General features: G+C 43.1%; 1 protein-coding gene across 1 annotated transcript; it reads right to left on the bottom strand.

The window, feature by feature from the left end:
• Positions 1-1,492: 1,492 nt before the first annotated feature.
• On the bottom strand, positions 1,493-19,041 carry ATP6V1E1 (ATPase H+ transporting V1 subunit E1). Its single transcript, XM_077827180.1, has 9 exons — positions 18,933-19,041; positions 15,088-15,153; positions 13,172-13,281; positions 12,189-12,255; positions 8,343-8,432; positions 4,563-4,631; positions 3,950-4,044; positions 2,912-2,999; positions 1,493-2,054 (listed from the first exon to the last, which is right to left on the bottom strand). Exons 1-9 carry the CDS (start codon positions 18,963-18,965, stop codon positions 1,992-1,994), a joined length of 681 nt encoding a protein of 226 aa, XP_077683306.1. The 5' UTR covers positions 18,966-19,041; the 3' UTR covers positions 1,493-1,991.
• Between the last annotated feature and the right edge of the window lie 1,450 nt (positions 19,042-20,491).

The following is a 20,491-nucleotide window of genomic DNA, read 5'->3' as shown; positions in this document are numbered from 1 at the left end:
AGAAGAGGCTGATGCTTTTACAGCTCATAAGCCATCCTTAACAGCTGTCTCACTCTAATTCTGTCCCTGTCCAATGCCAGAAGGGGAGCTACTGCCTCACTTCTAGGAAGGGAAGGAATGAGGCTAGTCCTAGATTTCCTTATTCAGAATATTAGCTTTAATGTGAACAGTGCTAATATACTGACAGAACTTTTCCATCAGTTCAGCTTGCAGCAAAGTCAATGCTCTGAGACTCAGATTTTTATCTTAAGAGTACCAAGAGCCAATCAAAACCAAATGTTAGTAAACAGTAATATACATACACACCTCTGCTCTTCCTGGCCAGAGCAGTTATTCTGTGCACATGACCTCTCTGCTTCTTCTGGAAAAGCAAGTTCACAAACTCTAGTCTAATGAGCTCATTTGTTTACTCCGTCCAAGCTCTACTTATAGAACGTGGAGGCCTTGGCAAACCAGAGAATCCAGCTGATTGAGTAGCATTAGGGACAGTCTCCTCTCTGACTAGGAGTTGATATTTTAGTTTACTCGTTCAAGGGTGTATTATGCATCCAGTGCTATGTTCATATTTCTACTACCTATTAAATTACTACAAAAAGCTAGTTCTGCAGTACTGTTTACACAAAGTATTTGCTGCTTATTGCTAATTTGTGATAAACTACACTGATTACAGGACCACTGTATTAAAAATACTTTTAATTATCCCTAGGGAAATTCTGCACAAATTAAAGTTGTGTGTACAGAATTTCCTTCCCCCCGCCTACAGAAATGGGCTGTAGAGATGTTGGCCGCCACTAGACCCAGCAGAGCTCAGCTCGCAAATAGATAATAAGGTGTGGGGGGGGAGGGGAGAAGAGAACTGGAGGGTTCCCAGCAGTTGCAGTTCCCAGCACACCCTGAAGGAAAGAGGTGGCATGCAGGAAACTCCCTGCAAGCTTGGGACCCAGCATCAGGCTGTTTCTCCCTCTGGATCCCTGGGCTTCAGGAAGGTAGTGGGTGAGTGTGTCTGGGCTGGGGGCCCTGCAGGTGGCCCCTAGGAGTTAGGGGGTGAGTGTCTGGGTTGGGCAGTGGGTCCCTGCAGCTGAGCTCTGGGTAGGGGGTGTATTAACTCTCTACTCCTGGGGAAATTTGTGTGTCTCTGTATGGTTAGACATACTTGCTGACAAGTATTTTGAAATAAGTTACCAAAATAATTGAAACTACTGTTATTTTGACAACTTTTGCAGAATTTAATTTTTTGGTGCAGAAGTCCCCAGGAGTATTTTAATATCTTTCTCCTATAAAGCTCTCTACATAGGAATCAGGACACAGACTTCAACTCAAGTGTGCTAAATTGAGAGTTAGCAAGTACTTACAGACAGAAGATCCTGTTAGAACTGGTGATGTGATGTAATTAGCTGTTGACCTAGAATCCCTACCCAACCTCCTCTAGTTACTCTGGAGTCACAGCATGCTGGTCAAAGACTACAGTGCACTCCATACACACACACACACACACACACACACCTTTTTATTTTTAATAAATTAAGTAGTACAGGCTCAGACTTTACTCACATATACAGAACAGAAAACTCTGGGCCTGACCAAGCAAAAAGCTACACTTCTCGCCCAGGGAAGGGTTGCATGCCCTCTGTATAACAGAACACTGAGAAGCCCTTAACTGGAAAGGTTGCTTCGATGGGCAGCATAGTACTTCACAATCACTAATCTTACTATAGCCACAGGAGTGCAGGACAAGCCAAGAGCCCAACTGCATTCATTCTCCAGTGTCACTTCTGGACGGGTTGGTCTTCACCTCATTTTGATTAATACATTGTAACCACTTGATAAGTCAGGCAAAGCGCAGCAGGTATGCAAAATTATGCCACTGAAGAACACATATTGGACAACACATTATAGCATTGAAAAAGGTACTTTTAGGGTTTAAATGAATAGATGCTTTTTTGCATCTCTCCTCAATATGGCAGTGGAACAGATTCCACTTTCCCTCAGGCTTAGTCCAAAAACTTCCTGTTGGCATTGGCACCAAAGAGTGCCCCTCGGATTTCTGGCATCATCTGTTGAGAGAGCAGGTGCACCAGTTAGAGGCACAGTAATAAATACTAAAATAGTTAAGCACTAACAGCAACTTAATATGCACAAAAGTTAAGAAATCCTAAACTGCAGTTCCATGCTGGAGACATGAATGAATAGAGTATTTCTGTCAGTGCAGTCAACTCTTTAGGGGATGTACAAGTTCACCTGCCAGATACTGGTGGTACTTTCTCACTGGGAGCAGACTGCAATCACTAACACAGTTGCAGCCTGAGCCAGAGGGACTCACCTGTTAAGCTCAGGCATGCGATCACCCCATCTAGTGCAAATCATATTCAAAAGACTAATGCAGATAATGGGAGGTCTATATTGCCAAAACCAAGATTCACTGGAGGCATGGTGGGGTTGCAAGGTCTTCCTTCTACACTGGACTTTAGAAGATTCTCACACTGACTCATAGAGTGGGTCTCTCTATTGGCCCACGTACTGCCACCAGCAGTAGAGCTTTATGAACACCATCTATTTTTGTACTATTCAGTAACAGGATCTTTTAATGCAGTTTGGTTCTTTAGAGACTTAGTCTTTCAATAGTCTAACTTCTCAAGAACCTAGCTGAGCATAAAACTCTGAAGAGAGGATGCTAGCAGAGATGTGCTCCTCCCCAAACTCCATACAGCCCGCTGGATAGTTTAATTTTCAAGTCTACTTTTTGCAACCCTTTGCTTGTCATCCATCTAAAGAGACCTGATCCCATAATAAGTTACTTTGAAGATTAAGAGGATGATTGAGACTAAGGGATGGTGACTTCAAGATGAAGCTTTTCACCTTACCAACGAAGACTGAGTAGGGAGGGATCCAACTCCCTCTTTCCCAAACTCACCTGCTGGGCTATGAGATCCAGTCTGCTTTCCAGGGTATTGGAAACCTTGATTTTACCATCACTGTTATAGATCTCAACACCTCCAGCACTAGAGAGAAAACAGACATTACAATAGACCTTAACTTGACAAAAAGCCACTCTCCCAAACAACTGCTAGAATGTGTGTCAAAGGGATAAATCAACAGAAGTGTGTGGCCTCCTTTCTGCCTTTAAATGGACTCCAATCTTACTCCCATTACACTGGAAGCTAAAATAACCTGATGAAGAGAAAGACAGCCCTAACAATGGGCAGAGCATCCTAATGGGTAACAATCATCACCACCTAGAGTTTTAAGGATAGAGGGGACGTGTGGAGATTTTAGGTATGAAAAATGATTGACTGAAGTAGCCAGCTGAGCCTCCTCTCCACTACCCAATAAATATAAATTAGGCTACGAGGGTTAGTTTTCAGATTTTGGGAAAAGAGGCAATGTACTATACAGATACCTTTAGAAGTGTTATTTCTTGTACCATTTATAGCTCTATGTAGCAAGTTTGTTGATCTTAACTTGAGTGCATCATTCAAGTGTTCTTTTCTATGTTACAGAACCAGTTTTCTGACAGTTTTGGAGGACAAAGCTTATCAGTGGGAAACGTATAACTCACACATTCCCCCTCACAACTTTGTTCTTTGCTTTATGTTGAACCTTAAACTTGGGCTGCACTTGCATGCCTTTCACCTCTAACAGACTGAGAAGTTATACTGAGTTAACAACTGCTGTTGCCTAGACCAAACATTCCCCTGTGCTGTGAATTGGTTTGGGGGCTGCAGCCAGATAACTATCATCTTTAGTTGGCTGGGAAACGGCACAGCAGGCAAAAGGACAGAAATTCAGTGTCAGGAGGAGTCAACTCCCACTAACTAGTGGCAGATGTGCCCTCAGGGGTACCCCTTTTGCCATTTCCCATAAGAGACATTTCAGACTCCCTCAACCGTTAACAGTGCATTGAATCTCCAGCAAGTTACTACCCAGCACTAAAAGCTACTGTATTCCTTACATATCTTCTGGCAGGAATGTCTGCTGGTCAATGTGAACATCAATGTCTTTTTTGGTAGCAGCTTTGTAGATGGGAATGCTCTTCTGTACAGCAGCCTAGAACACAACAGATATCCCACTTCAGGCCAGAGATTTGAAAGACACATGGAGTCCGCTGCGAGTGTTGCACAGAACTGATGGCTACTTAGTTTGCATTAGTGGAACAGGCATGGAGGGGACATAATCAATTAGATGCCACAATCTCATTCATTAGTTCAGCCTCTCCAGGAAGGTGGTGCTGTAGGAAAAATGGTGGTGGCCTAACTACTTTCTAACACATTTACTCCTCCCTTTGAATCTTGAACCAGAAGCAGCTGCCATCATTCTTTATATTATGGCAGTACCTAAAGTTTGCTAGGTGCTTTTCAAACAGAGGAAGACACTCCCCAACCTGAAAAGCATAGTGCAAGAGATGAGGTATTCGCAACAGAAGTGTTTCACTTGGTAGTGAATCGCCCCAGCCCCACTGCCTTATGATCTTGCCAGACAGGTTCCAAGCGGAACACCTTTGCAGTCACAATCCCTGGCTTTGTTTTTGGAGACATTTTATGCTACTGTAGCCAGAACCCCCTTACCTTAACCATAGAGAGATCCTGTTTCCGGCAACGGACATTCAGTCTGGGCTCAAGCAGCTGGTAGAAACCCTATGAGAGAGATAACTATAGTAAGAGGAGATAAAGGAAACTCCCATCATCTTATAATTGATTCATCAGCTCCTGTCATTTTCTGGGGTTAGTTATAAGACTAAGCAACTTTCTGCCATTACTTATTTCATACAGTGAAGATAAAAGTTCATTGGTTACAAGTCCCCCTTGTACTGTCATTCTGAAATAGGGCTGGCTATCGATTACTGGGAAACCCACAGTAACCAATGGTTTTGTTTATGCAAGAAATAAATAATCCTAATTTTTGGGGTGCAATGGCAACTAAATCTGGACAATACTGAGGGTTGGTTGAGAAGAATGAGAAAAGGCAGGCTAAGAGTCAATAGTCACAGATTAGGCTGAGCAAATATGCAACTTCTAGTTAAGGCCTGCAGCAGTATTTGGTCTCTGAACAGATACCACTAACTGTGCCAAAATGTTACAGGAATAAGAGTACAGTAGTATAAGATGGAGGAAGCTTTTGGAAAGTATAGGGGACAATTTCCTGGTGCAAGTGCTGGAGGAACCAACTAGGGGCAGAGCTCTTCTCGACCTGCTGCTCACAAACAGGGAAGAATTAGTAGGGGAAGCAAAAGTGGATGGGAACCTGGGAGGCAGTGACCATGAGATGGTCGAGTTTAGGATCCTGACACAAGGTAGAAAGGAGAGCAGCAGAATATGGACCCTGGACTTCAGAAAGCAGACTTTGACTCCCTCAGGGAACTGATGGGCAGGATCCTCTGGGAGAATAACATGAGGGGGAAACGGAGTCCAGGAGAGCTGGCTGTATTTTAAAGAATCCTTATTGAGGTTGCAGGAACAAACCATCCCAACGTGTAGAAAGAATAGTAAATATGGCAGGCGACCAGCTTGGCTTAACAGTGAAATCCTTGATGATCTTAAACACAAAAAAGAAGCTTACAAGAAGTGGAAGATTGGACAAATGACCAGGGATGAGTATAAAAATATTGCTCAGGCATGCAGGAGTGAAATCAGGAAGGCCAAATAACATCCCTTGCTAGCTTGTCTTCACGAACAAGGTCAGCCCCCAGACTACTGCACTGGGCAGCACAGCATGGGGAGCAGGTGACCAGCCCTCTGTGGAGAAAGAAGTGGTTCAGGACTATTTAGAAAAGCTGGACAAGCACAAAGTCCATGGGGCCAGATGCAGTGCATCCGAGGGTGCTAACGGAGTTGGCAGACGTGATTGCAGAGCCATTGGCCATTATCTTTGAAAACTCGTGGCGATCGGGCGAGGTCCCGGATGACTGGAAAAAGGCTAATGTAGTGCCAATCTTTAAAAAAAGGGAAGGAGGAGGATCCGGGGAACTACAGGCCGGTCAGCCTCACCTCAGTCCCTGGAAAAATCATGGAGCAGGTCCTCAAGGAATTAATTCTAAAGGACTTCAAGGAGAGGAAAGTGATCAGGAACAGTCAGCATGGATTCACCAAGGGCAAATCATACCTGACTAACCTAATTGCCTTCTATGATGAGATAACTGGCTCTGTGGACGAGGGGAAAGCAGTGGACATGTTATTCCTTGACTTTAGCAAAGCTTTTGATACAGTCTCCCACAGGATTCTTTCCAGCAAATTAAAGAAGCATGGGCTGGATGAATGGACTACAAGGTGGATAGAAAGCTGGCTAGATCATTGGGCTCAACGGGTAGTGAGCAATGGCTCTATATCTAGCTGGCACCTGGTATCAAGCAGGGTGCCCCAAGGGTCAGTCCTGTGGCTGGTTTTGTTCAGTATCTTCATTAATGATCTGGAGGATGGCGTGGACTGCACCCTCAGCAACTTTGCAGATGACACTAAACTGGGAGGAGTGGTAGATATGCTGGAGGCTAGGTATAGAATACAGAGGGACCTAGACAAATTAGAGGATTGGGCCAAAAGAAATCTTATGAGTTTCAGCAAGGACAAGTGCAGAGTCTTGCACTTAGGAAGGAAGAATCCCATGTACTGCTACAGACTAGGGACCGAGTGGCTAGGAAGCAGTTCTGCAGAAAAAGACCTAGGGGTTACAGTGGACGAGAAGCTGGATATGAGTCAACAGTGTGCCTCATTGCCAAAAAGGCTAATGGCATTTTGGGCTATATAAGTAGGAGCATTGCCAGCAGATCAAGGCACATGATCATTTCCCTCTATTTGGCATTGGTGAGGCCTCACCTGGAGTACTGTATCCAGTTTTGGGCCCCACACTATGAAAAGGCTGTGGAAAAATTGGAAAGAGTCCAGCGGAGGGCAACAAAAATGATCAGGGGGCTGGAGCACATGACTTTGAGGAGAGGCTGAAGGAACAGGGATTATTTAGTCTGCAAAAGAGAAGAATGCGGGGGGGGATTTGATAGCTGCTTTCAACTATCTGAAAGGGGGTTCCAAAGAGGATGGATCTAGACTGTTCTCAGTGGTAGCAGATGAAAGAACGAGGAGTAATGGTCTCAAGTTGCAGTGGGGGAGGTTCAGGTTGGATATTAGGAAAAAACTTTTTCACTAGGAAGGTGGTGAAGCACTGGAATGGGTTACCTAGGGAGGTGGTGGAATCTCCTTCCTTAGATGTTTTTAAGGTCAGGCTTGACAAAGCCCAGGCTGGGATGATTTAGTTGGGGATTAGGTCCTGCTTTGAGCAGGGGGTTGGACTAGATGACCTCCCGAGGTCCCTTCCAACCCTGATATTCTATGAGGCCAAGACTTCTGATCAAGACAAACGTTCATTCCAAAAGACAGAGAGGTTGGGTCATCCAGTGTGCAAGTGAACAGCAACAGGCAGGGCCTGACAGTAAGTCAGGCAATTAGAAGTACACTATTGATCCCTGCTATGGAGTAAAGCAGCCTACAGGTTTCAAGGCACCCTCAACATTGAGGGGTCTGAGTCTGGCAACAGGAAAGAACAAGACTTGGAAGAACAAGACTGTTAGACTGCAGAGGAGAAAACTAGAATCACACTTTAAAGAGTTCCTAGCAAAAGGACATGGGATAATATTTATGACAAGTTCTTGTACTAGAGCAGTTGCCCGTGGTGGCCACTATAGTTGAGGTACAAGTTTCCATTAAAACCCTTACTTGTATTTGCAAGAATTCCAAAAGTAAAACTTACGGGGCTAAAAAAGCCTGAAGTGGAATGTTTAGCCATACATGTAGTTTAGGGGAACAGCACCTATTACAGACAGACATCTCACACCACAGAAAAAAACTGCTCAAAGCTACAGCCATACAAGTCTAGATTTGGTATAAAATTTGGAATGAAAACATACAGGACCGTGCACTTTCCTAAACTTTGTGGGGGGGAGGGGAGGAGGAGGAGATGTTTTCCAGAGTGTGCATTTGAAAAAGGAGCTCATCCTGAGTATGCGCAGTAGAAACTCGAGATGTGCACATCTCTCCTGAAATGTGCACTCCTGAGCTGTGCTCACTTAAGGACAGCTTAAGACTCAGCAGTTATATTGTGTTTTGTGACTGTGACACTATTGTTTCTCTCATATTCAGATGAAAGTGCTCAAGAATTTAAGCTTTCTGCATCCCAACCCTCTCTTCCCAATCTCAAGTACACTGGGGCCTTGTGAGCGAAGATTGGGGAGTATAGTGAAAGTGGCAGTTTTAAAAATGCCCATTCAAGGTAGTCTCCAAACAGCAGCAGTACTCCTACAGAGGGTTTGTGTTTGCAGCTAGGGATGCAGTCAGCCTTTTACTATGGCTTGAGTATTTTACCTGTAGAACCAGTCCATCCAGCAGTGTCTGGTACCTGGCAGCATCCTTCACTACCTTGGCAAGTCTCTGCTTGGCCTCAGCCAGCAAATCCTACAGAAAGAAGAGATCAGGTCAGCAAAGTCCCCCTGTTTGTCTGTTTTGTTCTATGCCTACCATCCTCCTGTACTCTTAGTGTAGTTATGCACCCTGCCAAGAAGCAAGCTTACAGTGCAGCTGGTAATTCAGTCCAGACCCTCATCTCTGTGTGCACTGAGCAACAACTTTCACAAAAGGTTTTCTTTCCCCACTACCCTGTTCAGTACCCAAAGTGAATGTTAACTACGAATTCCTTTTTCTAGGCAAGGAAAAAATCATAGTACAGTAGAATTTCAGAGTTATGAACACCAGAATTACAAACTGACCAGTCAACCACACACACCTCATTTGGAACTGGAAGTACACAACTCAGGCAGCAGCAGAGACCCTTCACCCCCCAAAACTAGTACAGTACTGTGTTAAAACTATCTACTACAAAAAAAAAAAAGGGAAAGCAGTATTTTCCTTCTGCACAGTAAAATTTTAAAGCTGTATTAAGTCAATGTTTAGTTGTAAACTTTTGAAAGAACCACCAGAATGTTTTGTTCAGAGTTACGAACATTTCAGAATTACAAACAACCTCCATTCCCGAAGTGTTCATAACTTTGAGCTACTACTGTAGAAAAGGATTACATATCCACCAGCAATGCTTATTCAGTTCATTAATGCTATTCTAGCTGAATGAGCTAGAGTTGTTTCTCCTACTGTCTGCTGCTTCAGTATGACAGCAGATCATGGAGAACTGGTCTGAAGTCAACAAGATGAAAGTCAATAATGACAACTGCAAAGTACTGCACTTAGGAAGGAAAAAAATCAAATGCACAAATACAACACAGGGCTAGGCAGCAGCACTGTGGAAGAGGAACCTAAGAGTTATAGTGGATCACAGATTGAATGAACCAGCGTGATGCTATTGTAAAAACAAAAAAACCACAAATTGACATTTAGGGATGTATTAACAGAAATGTCATATTAATGCAATGTGAGGTAATTGTCCCATTCTACTCAGCACTGGTGAGGCCTTGGCTGGAGAACTGTATCCAGTTTTGGGCACCGTACTTTAAGAAAGAGTGGGCAAACTGGAGAGTCCAGAGGAGAGCAACAAAAATGGCAAGAGGTTTACAAAATCTGACCTATTAAGAATTGGGGACATTTAATCTAAAGAGAAGAGAAGACTGAGGGGAAGCCATAAGTATTAAAATATGTAAAAGTATGTCACAAAGAGGATGGTGATCAATTGTTCCCCATGGCCACCAAGGGTAGGATAAGAAGTAATCAGCTTAGTTTGGAGCAAAGATGATTTAGGTTTGCTATTAAGGCTAATTAATTTATTGCTATTAAGGCTAATCTAATTAATTATTAAGGCTAGTAAAACACTGGAACCAGGTTACCTAGGGAGACTGTGGAATCCCCATCACTGGAAGATTCTAAGAACAGATTAGACAAAACACTTGTCAGGGATGGTCTAGGTACAAATTATTGCCACTAGGCTGGGACGGAATTGACAGGGTGATATCTTGAGGTCCCTTCCAGCCCTACATTTCTATGATATACTGCAGGCTGCCTTAGAGAGCAATCAACTACAACTTTTTTCCCTTCCCCAAAATTGTATGGAAATCCTTCACATGCAAAATGTAAATCTGCAGAGTGATCATAACGTTCTAGAACTGGCCAGGTAGAAGACTCCAGCCTGGGAGAATAGTACCGTCTACTACGTGACATTAAATTTAGACTGAATTCAGTACCAAGGAATAGCAGTATTTTTTGAGTGCTCAACTGGCTGTCTTCACTTTTGAGAAGTTAGATACTCTAAGATAAGGTAGTCAAAGCAGCATAGCACATCCTAAACATGGCTGAAGGGAGACTAATTATTCTCACAGCCCAGATCCCTGTTCCATTATTAATTTTTAATAGCTCCTAGTGTCCTGTTTTCATTAATAAAAATAGATACTTTGTTCATCTATTGAAAGAGCTCAAACAAGTATGGCTGTGGACCTCTATTTGTGTGTTGTAAATTATGTAAAATGTTGCATCTGTCAATGTCTGTGTAAATTTTGACATTAAAGTCTGGATCCTCTGTTCTGAGGCAACAGAGCATCAAGTCTTACTTCACAGAGGTCCTTCACCCTATTTTAGAGTCCACGTTTAAGGATTTCTGCTGCTGCCCTGTTATTCTGCTCCCATCTACCATAACATCTCCCCTCCAAATATTCTTTCCTCTTTGCCTCAAAAAAATAAAATATCCTAAAGTTTCGATCCGAGTACAGTCTCCCCCCCCCCCCGAACTGAAACGTTATGGTACGTATATCAGTAGACAACCCCATGATGTCCTGTTGTAGCCTTTAAAACAGAAGCAGGGAAATACCGACACAAGTGATTCCATGGGGCAGGAAAGTCTGTCTTGATAACAAGAGTGTGTATTATGTTTTGAATGCTAGAGTATTAACAAGACCATCCCAAGTTCCCCTCACTGTCAAACCTAGTTATGCCTTCTGCCCTAGAATCCAGAAATTCTGGAAGTGCCCATCCCTTACTGGCCAGCCTTTCGGAGACCACGTACCAACAAGGTAAGACTGAGCTAGTACAATAGGACTTGAAATACTTTAAAACGAGGAAGGAAATGTCTTATGCACCATTCAGAAGCATGTGACTGAGTCAGCTCAAAGCATGGTCAGGGAAGAGATTATTCAACATAGATTGTTTCACAATGGAGTTAACTCTTTCCTCACCCTTCTCCTCTAAATAAACAGTATTAGAAATCTCACCAAATTCACAATGGTTGACAAATGTGGCACTAGGATGAAAGAATCAATCTATGCTGATACTCCCTCCTACCAAATCCTTTTTCAGAACAGTGTTGTGAACAAGCAATACTACGATGGTATTTTATTCTTGATTTCTGTAGTTCTCACAAACAGGACTATCTGATAGCTCAGCAGCACCACCTAGTATTTGAAACACACAAAAGTGTGCCTCAAAACAGGACAAGGGACTTTACATATTTTGTGATTGGTAGATTATGCTCACGGAAGCTATAACGGAGGCCTTTCATAACATTGGAGTATGGCTACTGTTATTCATAGTGAATGTAACTATTATCTATGACAAGATGAGTACAGGGGTTATAAGTCTTCACGCTCCCAGGAATAAACGGTCCACCAGACAGACCAAGAGGAAAGCCTTTCCATCCACCCTGGGCCACTGTTAGAGACAATCAGTCCACTATGTGGATTTTTCTGGCAGTATTTATTTACAGGAAGTGCTTACCAAGCTTGCTGAAGCCCAGCCATTCAGTATCACTGCATACATTAAGTTCTAGTTGCCTGAAGCAACTCGGCATTTTGTGGGCCTCTTGTCACCCAGTTACTTCCTCTTTTTGCACTTGGTTGTGTAAGAGACGTTTCCCATTCTGTGAATAAAGATCAGCTGCTGTCCTGGGCTGAACTCAACCGCAGACTGCAACTGAGATTCCTGGCAGACAGATATATCTTCCCTAAACAGCAAAGTGTAGCTGTGAAAACACAATACTAGTGTATGCTAGAAAAGCCTGACTTCACATGTACAGAAGGCCACCACCTAAGAATGGTTTTTAAAGACAGCTAGCAAAGCCATTTTTTTAAGTCTATGTATGCTTCAAGTATACATCTCATTGGATCACTTAAAAAAACAAAACCAAACCAGATGCTTGTTTAGTGGTTGGATCCGGTAATTCCTTAACTTTCAATGGGGAGAATCCCCTGTCCCTTTACTATAGAGGCAATATATACTCACTGCAATAAGGTCGTCTCTTGCCTTGAGGACCTTCAATCTTGCCTGATTCATCAGGTTGGACATCTGACTGCAAGTTGCATGGAAAAATTGAATCAGTGCATCAAGCTTTAGATGGCAATAGAGGTGCAGCAAATATTTTAACAGCATGCTTTACATGTTAGAGTGACACAGTATGTGCTGAACGCAAGCCCATTCACTTATTTGAATCTGCTTCAAAAGCAGCTATGATAAATTCCTCACTTACTATAAAAGCCATCCTCCATTGAATTTGCACAAGTGATAACAAAAACAGAAAAACTACTCAAGAGAAATTAGCCACCAAGACCAGAACGGATAGAATTAGGTGTGCCAGCGATGGAGCAGGACAGAGCATAAAGAGTTTGTTAGATATCTATTATCCAAAGTAACACAAAAGACCCCTCCACCACATCAGCTGTTCTCTTTAGGTGTTATCCCTGAACTTTGCATGGGACTATTTAGAATTAGCCTCTGGCTGATGTATCTGAAGCTTGCCAGCAAGGCCCCTCATGTACCCTCAGCTGCTGGAAGGAGAAGTTTTCTCTTCCCTACCTGACCACAAACCATTCCAGAATCTCTCATTTGGGGAAGAGCTGGAGTCTACTATTACCTATCCACTCTCTAGCCTCAATTTATTGGGACCGATTTTCCTGTAAGGAGTTTCAATGCCTGGTCAGCTTCACTTTGCTTCTGCAAGAGTTGCCAATTTTGATGTGTTTGGGAAAGCTGTAAACAGTAGCAGCAGTGTGTCTGCAGATTCAGGACGATTACAGTGCCTCAGTCCACATTCAAATTTTCTTCTCAACGGTAAGGATTTAAACCTTTTTTCATATGTGACAATTCACATTCTGCAGAAATGTTTAGCTACGTCACCTGCACTTGCCGGCGAAAGATTGTTTGTGTATCGCTGGCAAGCTGCTGATTTTTCAAGCCCTGTAGCAGGCCAGGCAGCCTAAGCGACTTACATTTTCTTCTGTTGTTCAATTTGTTTTTCCTTCTTTTCATAGTACTCCATGATTTTCAGTCTCTGTGTCTGCACCAGGCGACCCTTCTCAATGTTGAACTCTTCTTCTGCCTACATAGAAAGTCACACAGTTGAAATTGAGGCTGACTCCATAAACTTTCACTTCACTAAACTAAAGGTTAGGTGATGAGACTCAAGGTACTAATTAAGCAAAGCATTTAAGCATGTACCTTAAATCTCACTGAAGCCAGTGAGATTTAAGCATGTTCTTTGCTGAACTCGGGCCTTACTAATTGCTGCTCAGTTAATCTGATCACTACAATATCCTTGTTTGCCACCTATCATTTGCTTTCCTGAAATAGGGATGATATACAAGTTTCAAGTATCAGCTAGTGAGCAAAGACTAGTAGGCTAACTAGGAGTAACCAGAAGTTCAGTCCAGGACACTTGTTCTGTCTGAACTCTAGAATTGGTGTCATCTTTGACTGCAGCAGTAAAGGAGATGGGAGAGATTTTGAAAGAATCACTAATTATAATTGTCAACTTAGCACAATTATTTATTGTTCTTGAACCACTTACCATTAATCCTTAAACGAGGATACACGTGGGAGGGAGCTACTGTTTTCTTAGAGAATGGTTGGTCCCCTCACATATGAAAACGTGGTAAAAGCTGCACACTATTTACAAATACCCAGCTACAAAAGTGTTGTGAATCCTGACTATTTACCCATACTTTGAGAAAAGCAATAGGGCCCATTTTAAATTTAAGAAATAAGAAAAAAAAAAAAAGCAATATATTTGCTCAGTCACTTTCCATAAGCATTTCTAGCATGAAAACTACTGTGCTAAACTGATCATATTCACAATCTCATTTCAACAAGACATTGGTTATCACTCCAACAGATCCATACTTTAGACCAGTGGTTCTCAAACTTTAGTAGTGGTGACCCCTTTCACACAGCAAGCCTCTGAGTGCAACCCCTCGCTTACAAATTAAAAACACCTTTTTTTATATTAACACTATTATAAATACTGGAGGTGAAGCAGGGTTTGGGGTGGAGGCTGACAGCTCACGACCCCCCCCAGGTAATAACCTCACGGGGGTCATGACCCCCAGTTTGAGAACCCCTGCTTTAGACCTTCTTTTCCAATATGAACTGACATAATTGGCCCTGATGTGTAACGTAGTCAACCACTAATGATTGATTAGTGGATCCTTACAATTTTGGCGTAACGCATTCCATTTTGTTAACACAGAAGCGTTCATGCTTCCCCCGTTCTCCACACCCCCCCATTTAAATCTATTTTGTGGTTCCTTAACATGGCTGCAAATCACAGCTCGCAATGGATTAACTGTCCTATTTTTATTTAGGAATAAGAGCGTCCACACAAACTTACACCAAAAACAAGAAGTGAGAATTAAAACCAATTTAGTTATTTTGGTAAAAGTTTGTGTGTACACAAGTCCTAAGTAAAACAAACGTAGAAATGGGTCACATTCATCTCTGTAACTCCACTGAAGTTAGACAGACCAATTTAACCCACTATGTCTTATGGAAAATCCATGCTCACACTACCCTTAGCTCCCCTGAAATATTAACAAATCAACATGTGATCTGGTGTACAAATGTGTTCACATCTAGGCATTAATAAAGGAGACTCTGGGTGAAAGGGCAGCTTCAGCTCAGTTCCCTTGATTGTATTAATTTGGCACAAACTAAAATATTTAACTTTAATCAGTAGTTAACTTGCTCCACATACAGGAATTATATGACAAAAAGTAAAGTAGCTTCTAGGAATATTGTAGAACTGTTTTTAATGATATGACTGGGAAGCAACTCAGAATATCAGATGCAATCCACCTCCTTTTGGAGTGCCTGACAATAAACCATCCAAATGGCTCTTTTTGTTTGTTACCTTGGCATCTATTTCTTCAGCCTTTTCATTGGCTTCCTGCTCAATGAAAGCCATCATATGCTTGATCTGTAATAGAATGGACACAGTTAAATTCTGCTGAGAAGCACTTGCACGAGAAACAAACTTTTCCTTTGAACTCCACAATATTTCCATCCACCCCACACCCAATCCCATCTCACAAACAACAGTGGCTCTTGTTTTCCTCCACCTAACAAGCACACAAGTCACAAGAATTTAGAAGAGAAACAGCCAGGGGATGGTTTAGACAGCGTTCCATCTAACACTTTCTCTGGATAGCATCAGCAGCACTTCCCTGGATTATAAGTGTATTTAAAAAGTTGCGCAATAGTCTGTGGTGGGTGGGGAGGAACTTAAAGTGCATTATGAACTGCTTCAAGGACCTGTATACATGAACCTTTCTAGCTAGAACTGTTTAAAAACAGTATTTGAGCTGTACATGCAACAGTCAGGGGACCAAGTTGCAATATGATTCCAATATGTATTGTAAACGTCACTGTTCTGTGACTGGGCTGGAAGTTCAGAGTAAAGCCCTGGACATTTTCAACAGCAGTCCCAACTACACTGCAACTTGAAACTATGTTGTAACCAACTCTGGGCAAGAGTATGCTCATCACTGAGTGGCCTATACTGTACAGATGGTTTCAGTATACAGATAGTAGCGAAGAGACTTTTCTTGGACAAGGCAAGCCACAGCAACATGCAGGAAGGATTCCCATTTACAGTGTCCTTTGTACACGACTATAAAATGCTTTACAGAGAAAAGGATCTGACTAGGAAGATAGGTAAACGTCTGCAGTAGAGCATGCGCTTCAGGGGACGAGAGGAAAGTGAAGTGACTCCATAGATGGAGAAGTTCAGACAGGTAGGCAGAACAAGTGGATGGAGTATGTTCTGAAAACCAAAACTACAATTCGGATTTAGATTCAGGGATTATATGACACCGAGTCATTGGGCCACAGCTTTCTAAAATCCTCTGAAGTCCAGAGCATAGGGCCCATCATAAAAGAAGGAAACACAGTCCTCCAGAGGAAAGTGATTCTGGCATGAATAGCGATTTTACCAATGGCCAGATCAAACCAAGGATGAACTCCGGCTTTGTTTCAGAGAGTAGAACTGGGAGTCGGTGGGGAGGCAAAGAGTTAGCGATTGAGTTAATTTTCAGATTTTAGGAGTCAAACTAAGCTGGACACAGAGTCTCTCAGTGGGATTCAGAATACAAGGAGTTATCCCAATTTGGTCGTCTCTCCCAGCAGCGGGTATGTAGCATCATACTACTTGGCAGAATTAGTTCTGGCAGCACTAGAACTACATTGAGTGCCTCAAGAAACTCTGCCTCCTTACTCAGAGGATAAGAGAGAAATGATGTGACATTACAGAGTTTCCCCAGGTTGGCATCTCAGTAGCACATAGCATACTTTTTGATGTTTGCAGGCAATACTATTCCTGTGAACAGCTTGAGTTCCCAGTCTGAGAGGATCAAAGGCTCATTTTGTTTTTTCCAGAATGCAGAGAACAAGATGGGACTTCCACATCTCTAAATAGTGTGAGTTTTAATAGGACATTTGGCAAACTTAGTTTTATTTTTGTGAATAGCTTAGTTTCTCCTAAAATTGATGGCCCTTGCCCAAGAGAGTTTCCTAGAGAAAGAAGGCTAGTAGATTATCCAAGAATTGTAATAGTCTTTGATTAAATTTCCACAGACAGTAGATAATATATTAAGTTAGCTTCAAAAGGGCTCTCTTACTATTCAACCAACTGCAACACAATTTTCAAACTACTGTCTACAGAATGAATCAAGTGTTGGTATTGCTGGGAAATAGTCAATGGGAGGGTTTCTTAAAAACTGAAAATATTGAGCATATTAAAAGTGATACGGTCAAACTGCTTCCTAGCTCTATCAGGGCCTATATGCCTGCTGACCTGTCATGCAGTTTACTGTGTTTTGCATTTTCAGTTAACATAAGGACAGGCTCATCCCCTACTTTTTAGCTGAAAAAAATCTAATTACAGATATATTACAGTTGTTAGATTTGAATACAGAACAGAGCTCCAGTGTTAGGATCTATTGCCCTTCCAATGTCAAAGCTCACACTTCAAGTTCAGTCCCACAGTGACTAACGGTGCCAGCTCAAGTTATGATAACTGCGAACATGCCAAAAAGTTTGGTTGTGCAAGTGAAGGTAGGGAGCTAAGGGAGGATCGCCAAAAGGCAAATAGGGATGTTAAGTTACTGTTTGTGTTCTCACTACACAGTGGTCCTTTGCCAATCAGATTTGCTGAATGAGAAGGGAAGAGATGCAGAAAGCGTTTATGGGAACTGAGAAGGAACTGCTGATCCTGCATCAAACCTGTATGATCTGCCCATCACTTGAGAGGAAAGTTCACTGACCAGCATTGACCGGATCTGTGCAATTTTCATCACCGTGCACCATTTGCAATTCAGGTCATACCAGTTTGTTATCAAGGACACTATTTACAGTCAATGAGAACAGCGTGTGTCCGGACTCAAAAGGACAGCCAGATAGCTTAAAAAGACAAGCCTTCAGTGGAAATTTACAAAGGAGCAGCACAATCTAAGCTCCTATAGTCAGACGACTGCTTTCCCTTCAGATCTGAAGTGCAAAAGTCATCAGACTGTTGAAGACTGTACACGCTCCAGGAGCCAGACTATAAGCGAGTACTGCTCAGCCATTATAATCAAATTCAAGTTTACACCTAATTTCTGTAGAAAAAAAAATCTGATGTTATGTACAAACACCAGATGAGTGTTAGGGTGATCTGATACCTGCACAACAATATGATAAAAAAAAAAAAAGATAATCCATGACCACTTTCATCATCTCTTGTTTTCAGAGGCCATCCAAATACTTTAGCAATCCTCCAGTCTGCTGTCAACACAGGAGCTTCCAATGCTACTGGGAGATGGGTTGAGCCTCCAGTACAAAGTTTTGATTTTTTTTTTAAATTACATTGTTCAGTCTGCAGTCAAAGCCCCTTATTCACCGGCTAGCATGGGTATTATTCACAGGATTTTCCATTTTCTGTTTCTCCATGGTACAAGGCTGTCACTGTTCTTTCTTCGGCAACGACTCATTTAAATGGGGGAAGAGGGAGGTGTCTTACTCAGCTACCTTTGCTAGGAGTGTTGTAATAGGTTACCAATATCTTAAATATCAATAGCATTATCTCTGTCACCCCAGTCAGCAGGGCATGAGACAGCTTTTATTTTTGACGACTGCTGTTTTAATGAGTAGTTGTGTACCTTGACAAAAAACACACGTCCACTTTGAATGGAGAGAGATAAACAAGCTTCTCTTCCTAACCCGGGCTTTGGTTATGAATGCGGTCTCTAAACTGTTGGGGGTGGCTAAAAGCCCCCTAGCCGTCTACCCCCACGGCCACTCAGGCCCCTAGCGCTTTCCAGCACCGACTGCACGGATGCGGCCAGCACCACCACCGAGGTAGCTGCTCCTAGCCCAGGTCCTGGTCACGGTGACGGCAGCGCGGCCAGGCGACGCAGCCCCCCAGAGCAGGAAACGAGGGAGGATCCCACATCCCATGGGGAGACCTTGGGGGGGGGGATGCAGTGGCCCACGGCCCCGAACGCTGCCCCCCAAAGCTCCCCAGGGCCTCGGACACCAGCAGCCCCAGGAACATGAAGCTGCCCCCGCCCCGTCACCAGGGCCCCGAGATCCGGGCATGGCCCCGGCAGAGCAGACGGGTCGGGGAGGAGCAGCTCTAGCAACGGACCCGAGGAAGAATCACGGCTGACCCCGCCCGAGCTGGGGCCGCCCTGGCCCCGAGGAGCGGGCCGGGCCCGGTACCTGTTTCTGGACATCGGCATCACTGAGCGCCATGGCCACGACGGGGAGAAGGGCGGCGGGTGACGGTAGCTGGGGTCCCTCCGGGCTCGTGAGGATCTGACTGAATCAAATCCGGGTCAGTCGGGTCACAGATGTGGGGGGGGCTGCGTCACTCCAGCCCCGCCCACTACCGCCACCGCCCTGCGCCAATGGGAACCGAGACGCGGGGCGGCTTCGTGCGGCTCGCCGCGCATGCGCATCTGACTTGGTAACCCCATGGGGCTGGTCCCTGGCCTAGTTACCAGCCCAAAACGAGCCTGTCAGTGTTATGAGGTGACACAGCAGCGATGCCCCGTAACCCGGCTCCAGGGGGGCCTGCAGCGCCCAGCGTTGCTGTGTTAATCCCTTGCTCTATTTGGTGTTTTCCTTACAGCCCAAGCACCTGGAATCGTTTCACTACAGGAGAATTGCCGCTTTCATTAAAAAAAATTCCCAGGGTTATGGTTGCCAAAAAAAAGCTTGAAAACCTGACCTGAACATACCTGAAAAGACCCCAAACCAGAAGGCAAATAAAGAATCTCACATTATTTTGTAAAATCTCAAATAGCACTATTCAGTTACATATTGAATATCTGTCATATCCATACTTCTTCCTACATTTTGGTTTGTCTCTGGTTACTGAACATTTACAGTGCCTCAAACCAAATAATGTTCTGACACAAGCTAATCATCTTAACATCTAATGAAATAATAGCACAAGACATTATGGCAGCTATTTGAATGAATCTTTAACCTTTATGAAAGTTGTCAAGTCATTCAATACAGAAGAACATATTATACACAGATTTTTTTTTTAAAGTACAGGAGTTCCTAGTGTAGGAAGCAACTTGGACATTATAACATGATCACGTTTAAAGTAACTTCACAAAGAATCAGAACACTATTTTATTTAGTGTTGATTGTCCAAACAAAGTTTCCATACCTTACTCTCTCCTTGGACTTCATTTTAAAAAAAGATCCCAGACTTGCCATTATCTTCTTCTTTCTTAGCTCTCCAACAATTCTGTAAGCTATAACCTTACCTATGTGGACTGGATCGCAGACATGGAGTTACACTTCTTTTAAAGCTTCATTATTTCAAGTAACTTTTTTCTGCGGGATTTCCTAAAATCACTAACAGGTATACAATTGTCAAGATTACCAAATTTCCCACAAGAATTATTATCTAATTATATCTTTTTTTATCTTTTCCACTGTAACAGGTATGTGTACCACTGCTCTCTAGTGGATGGAATATGAAATGTTCTTGTGTGTGTAATCATAAACATATATACTGTACTGAGGACAGTTGCACCGACCAGACAGAGCGACCAGGTTGATGGCATTGCACCAGCCATCATGTAGTGAAGTTCCCAGATCTGGCTCAATCCTGCAAATCCACAAATCTCTGGAGAGGCCTCATGAGTGGCACTAGGTAAGGTCAGAATGTGTACCCCTTAGCATATCCCTAGTGAGTTTGAGAACACAGCGTGAGGGCGTGTTTTGTCCATCCAGGTGACATGGCTGACGAGTATGCAACA

Source organism: Eretmochelys imbricata, chromosome 1 (genome assembly GCF_965152235.1).
Source record: "Eretmochelys imbricata isolate rEreImb1 chromosome 1, rEreImb1.hap1, whole genome shotgun sequence".
NCBI lineage: Eukaryota > Metazoa > Chordata > Testudines > Cheloniidae > Eretmochelys > Eretmochelys imbricata.
This window is presented reverse-complemented; position numbering and strand designations above follow the sequence as displayed.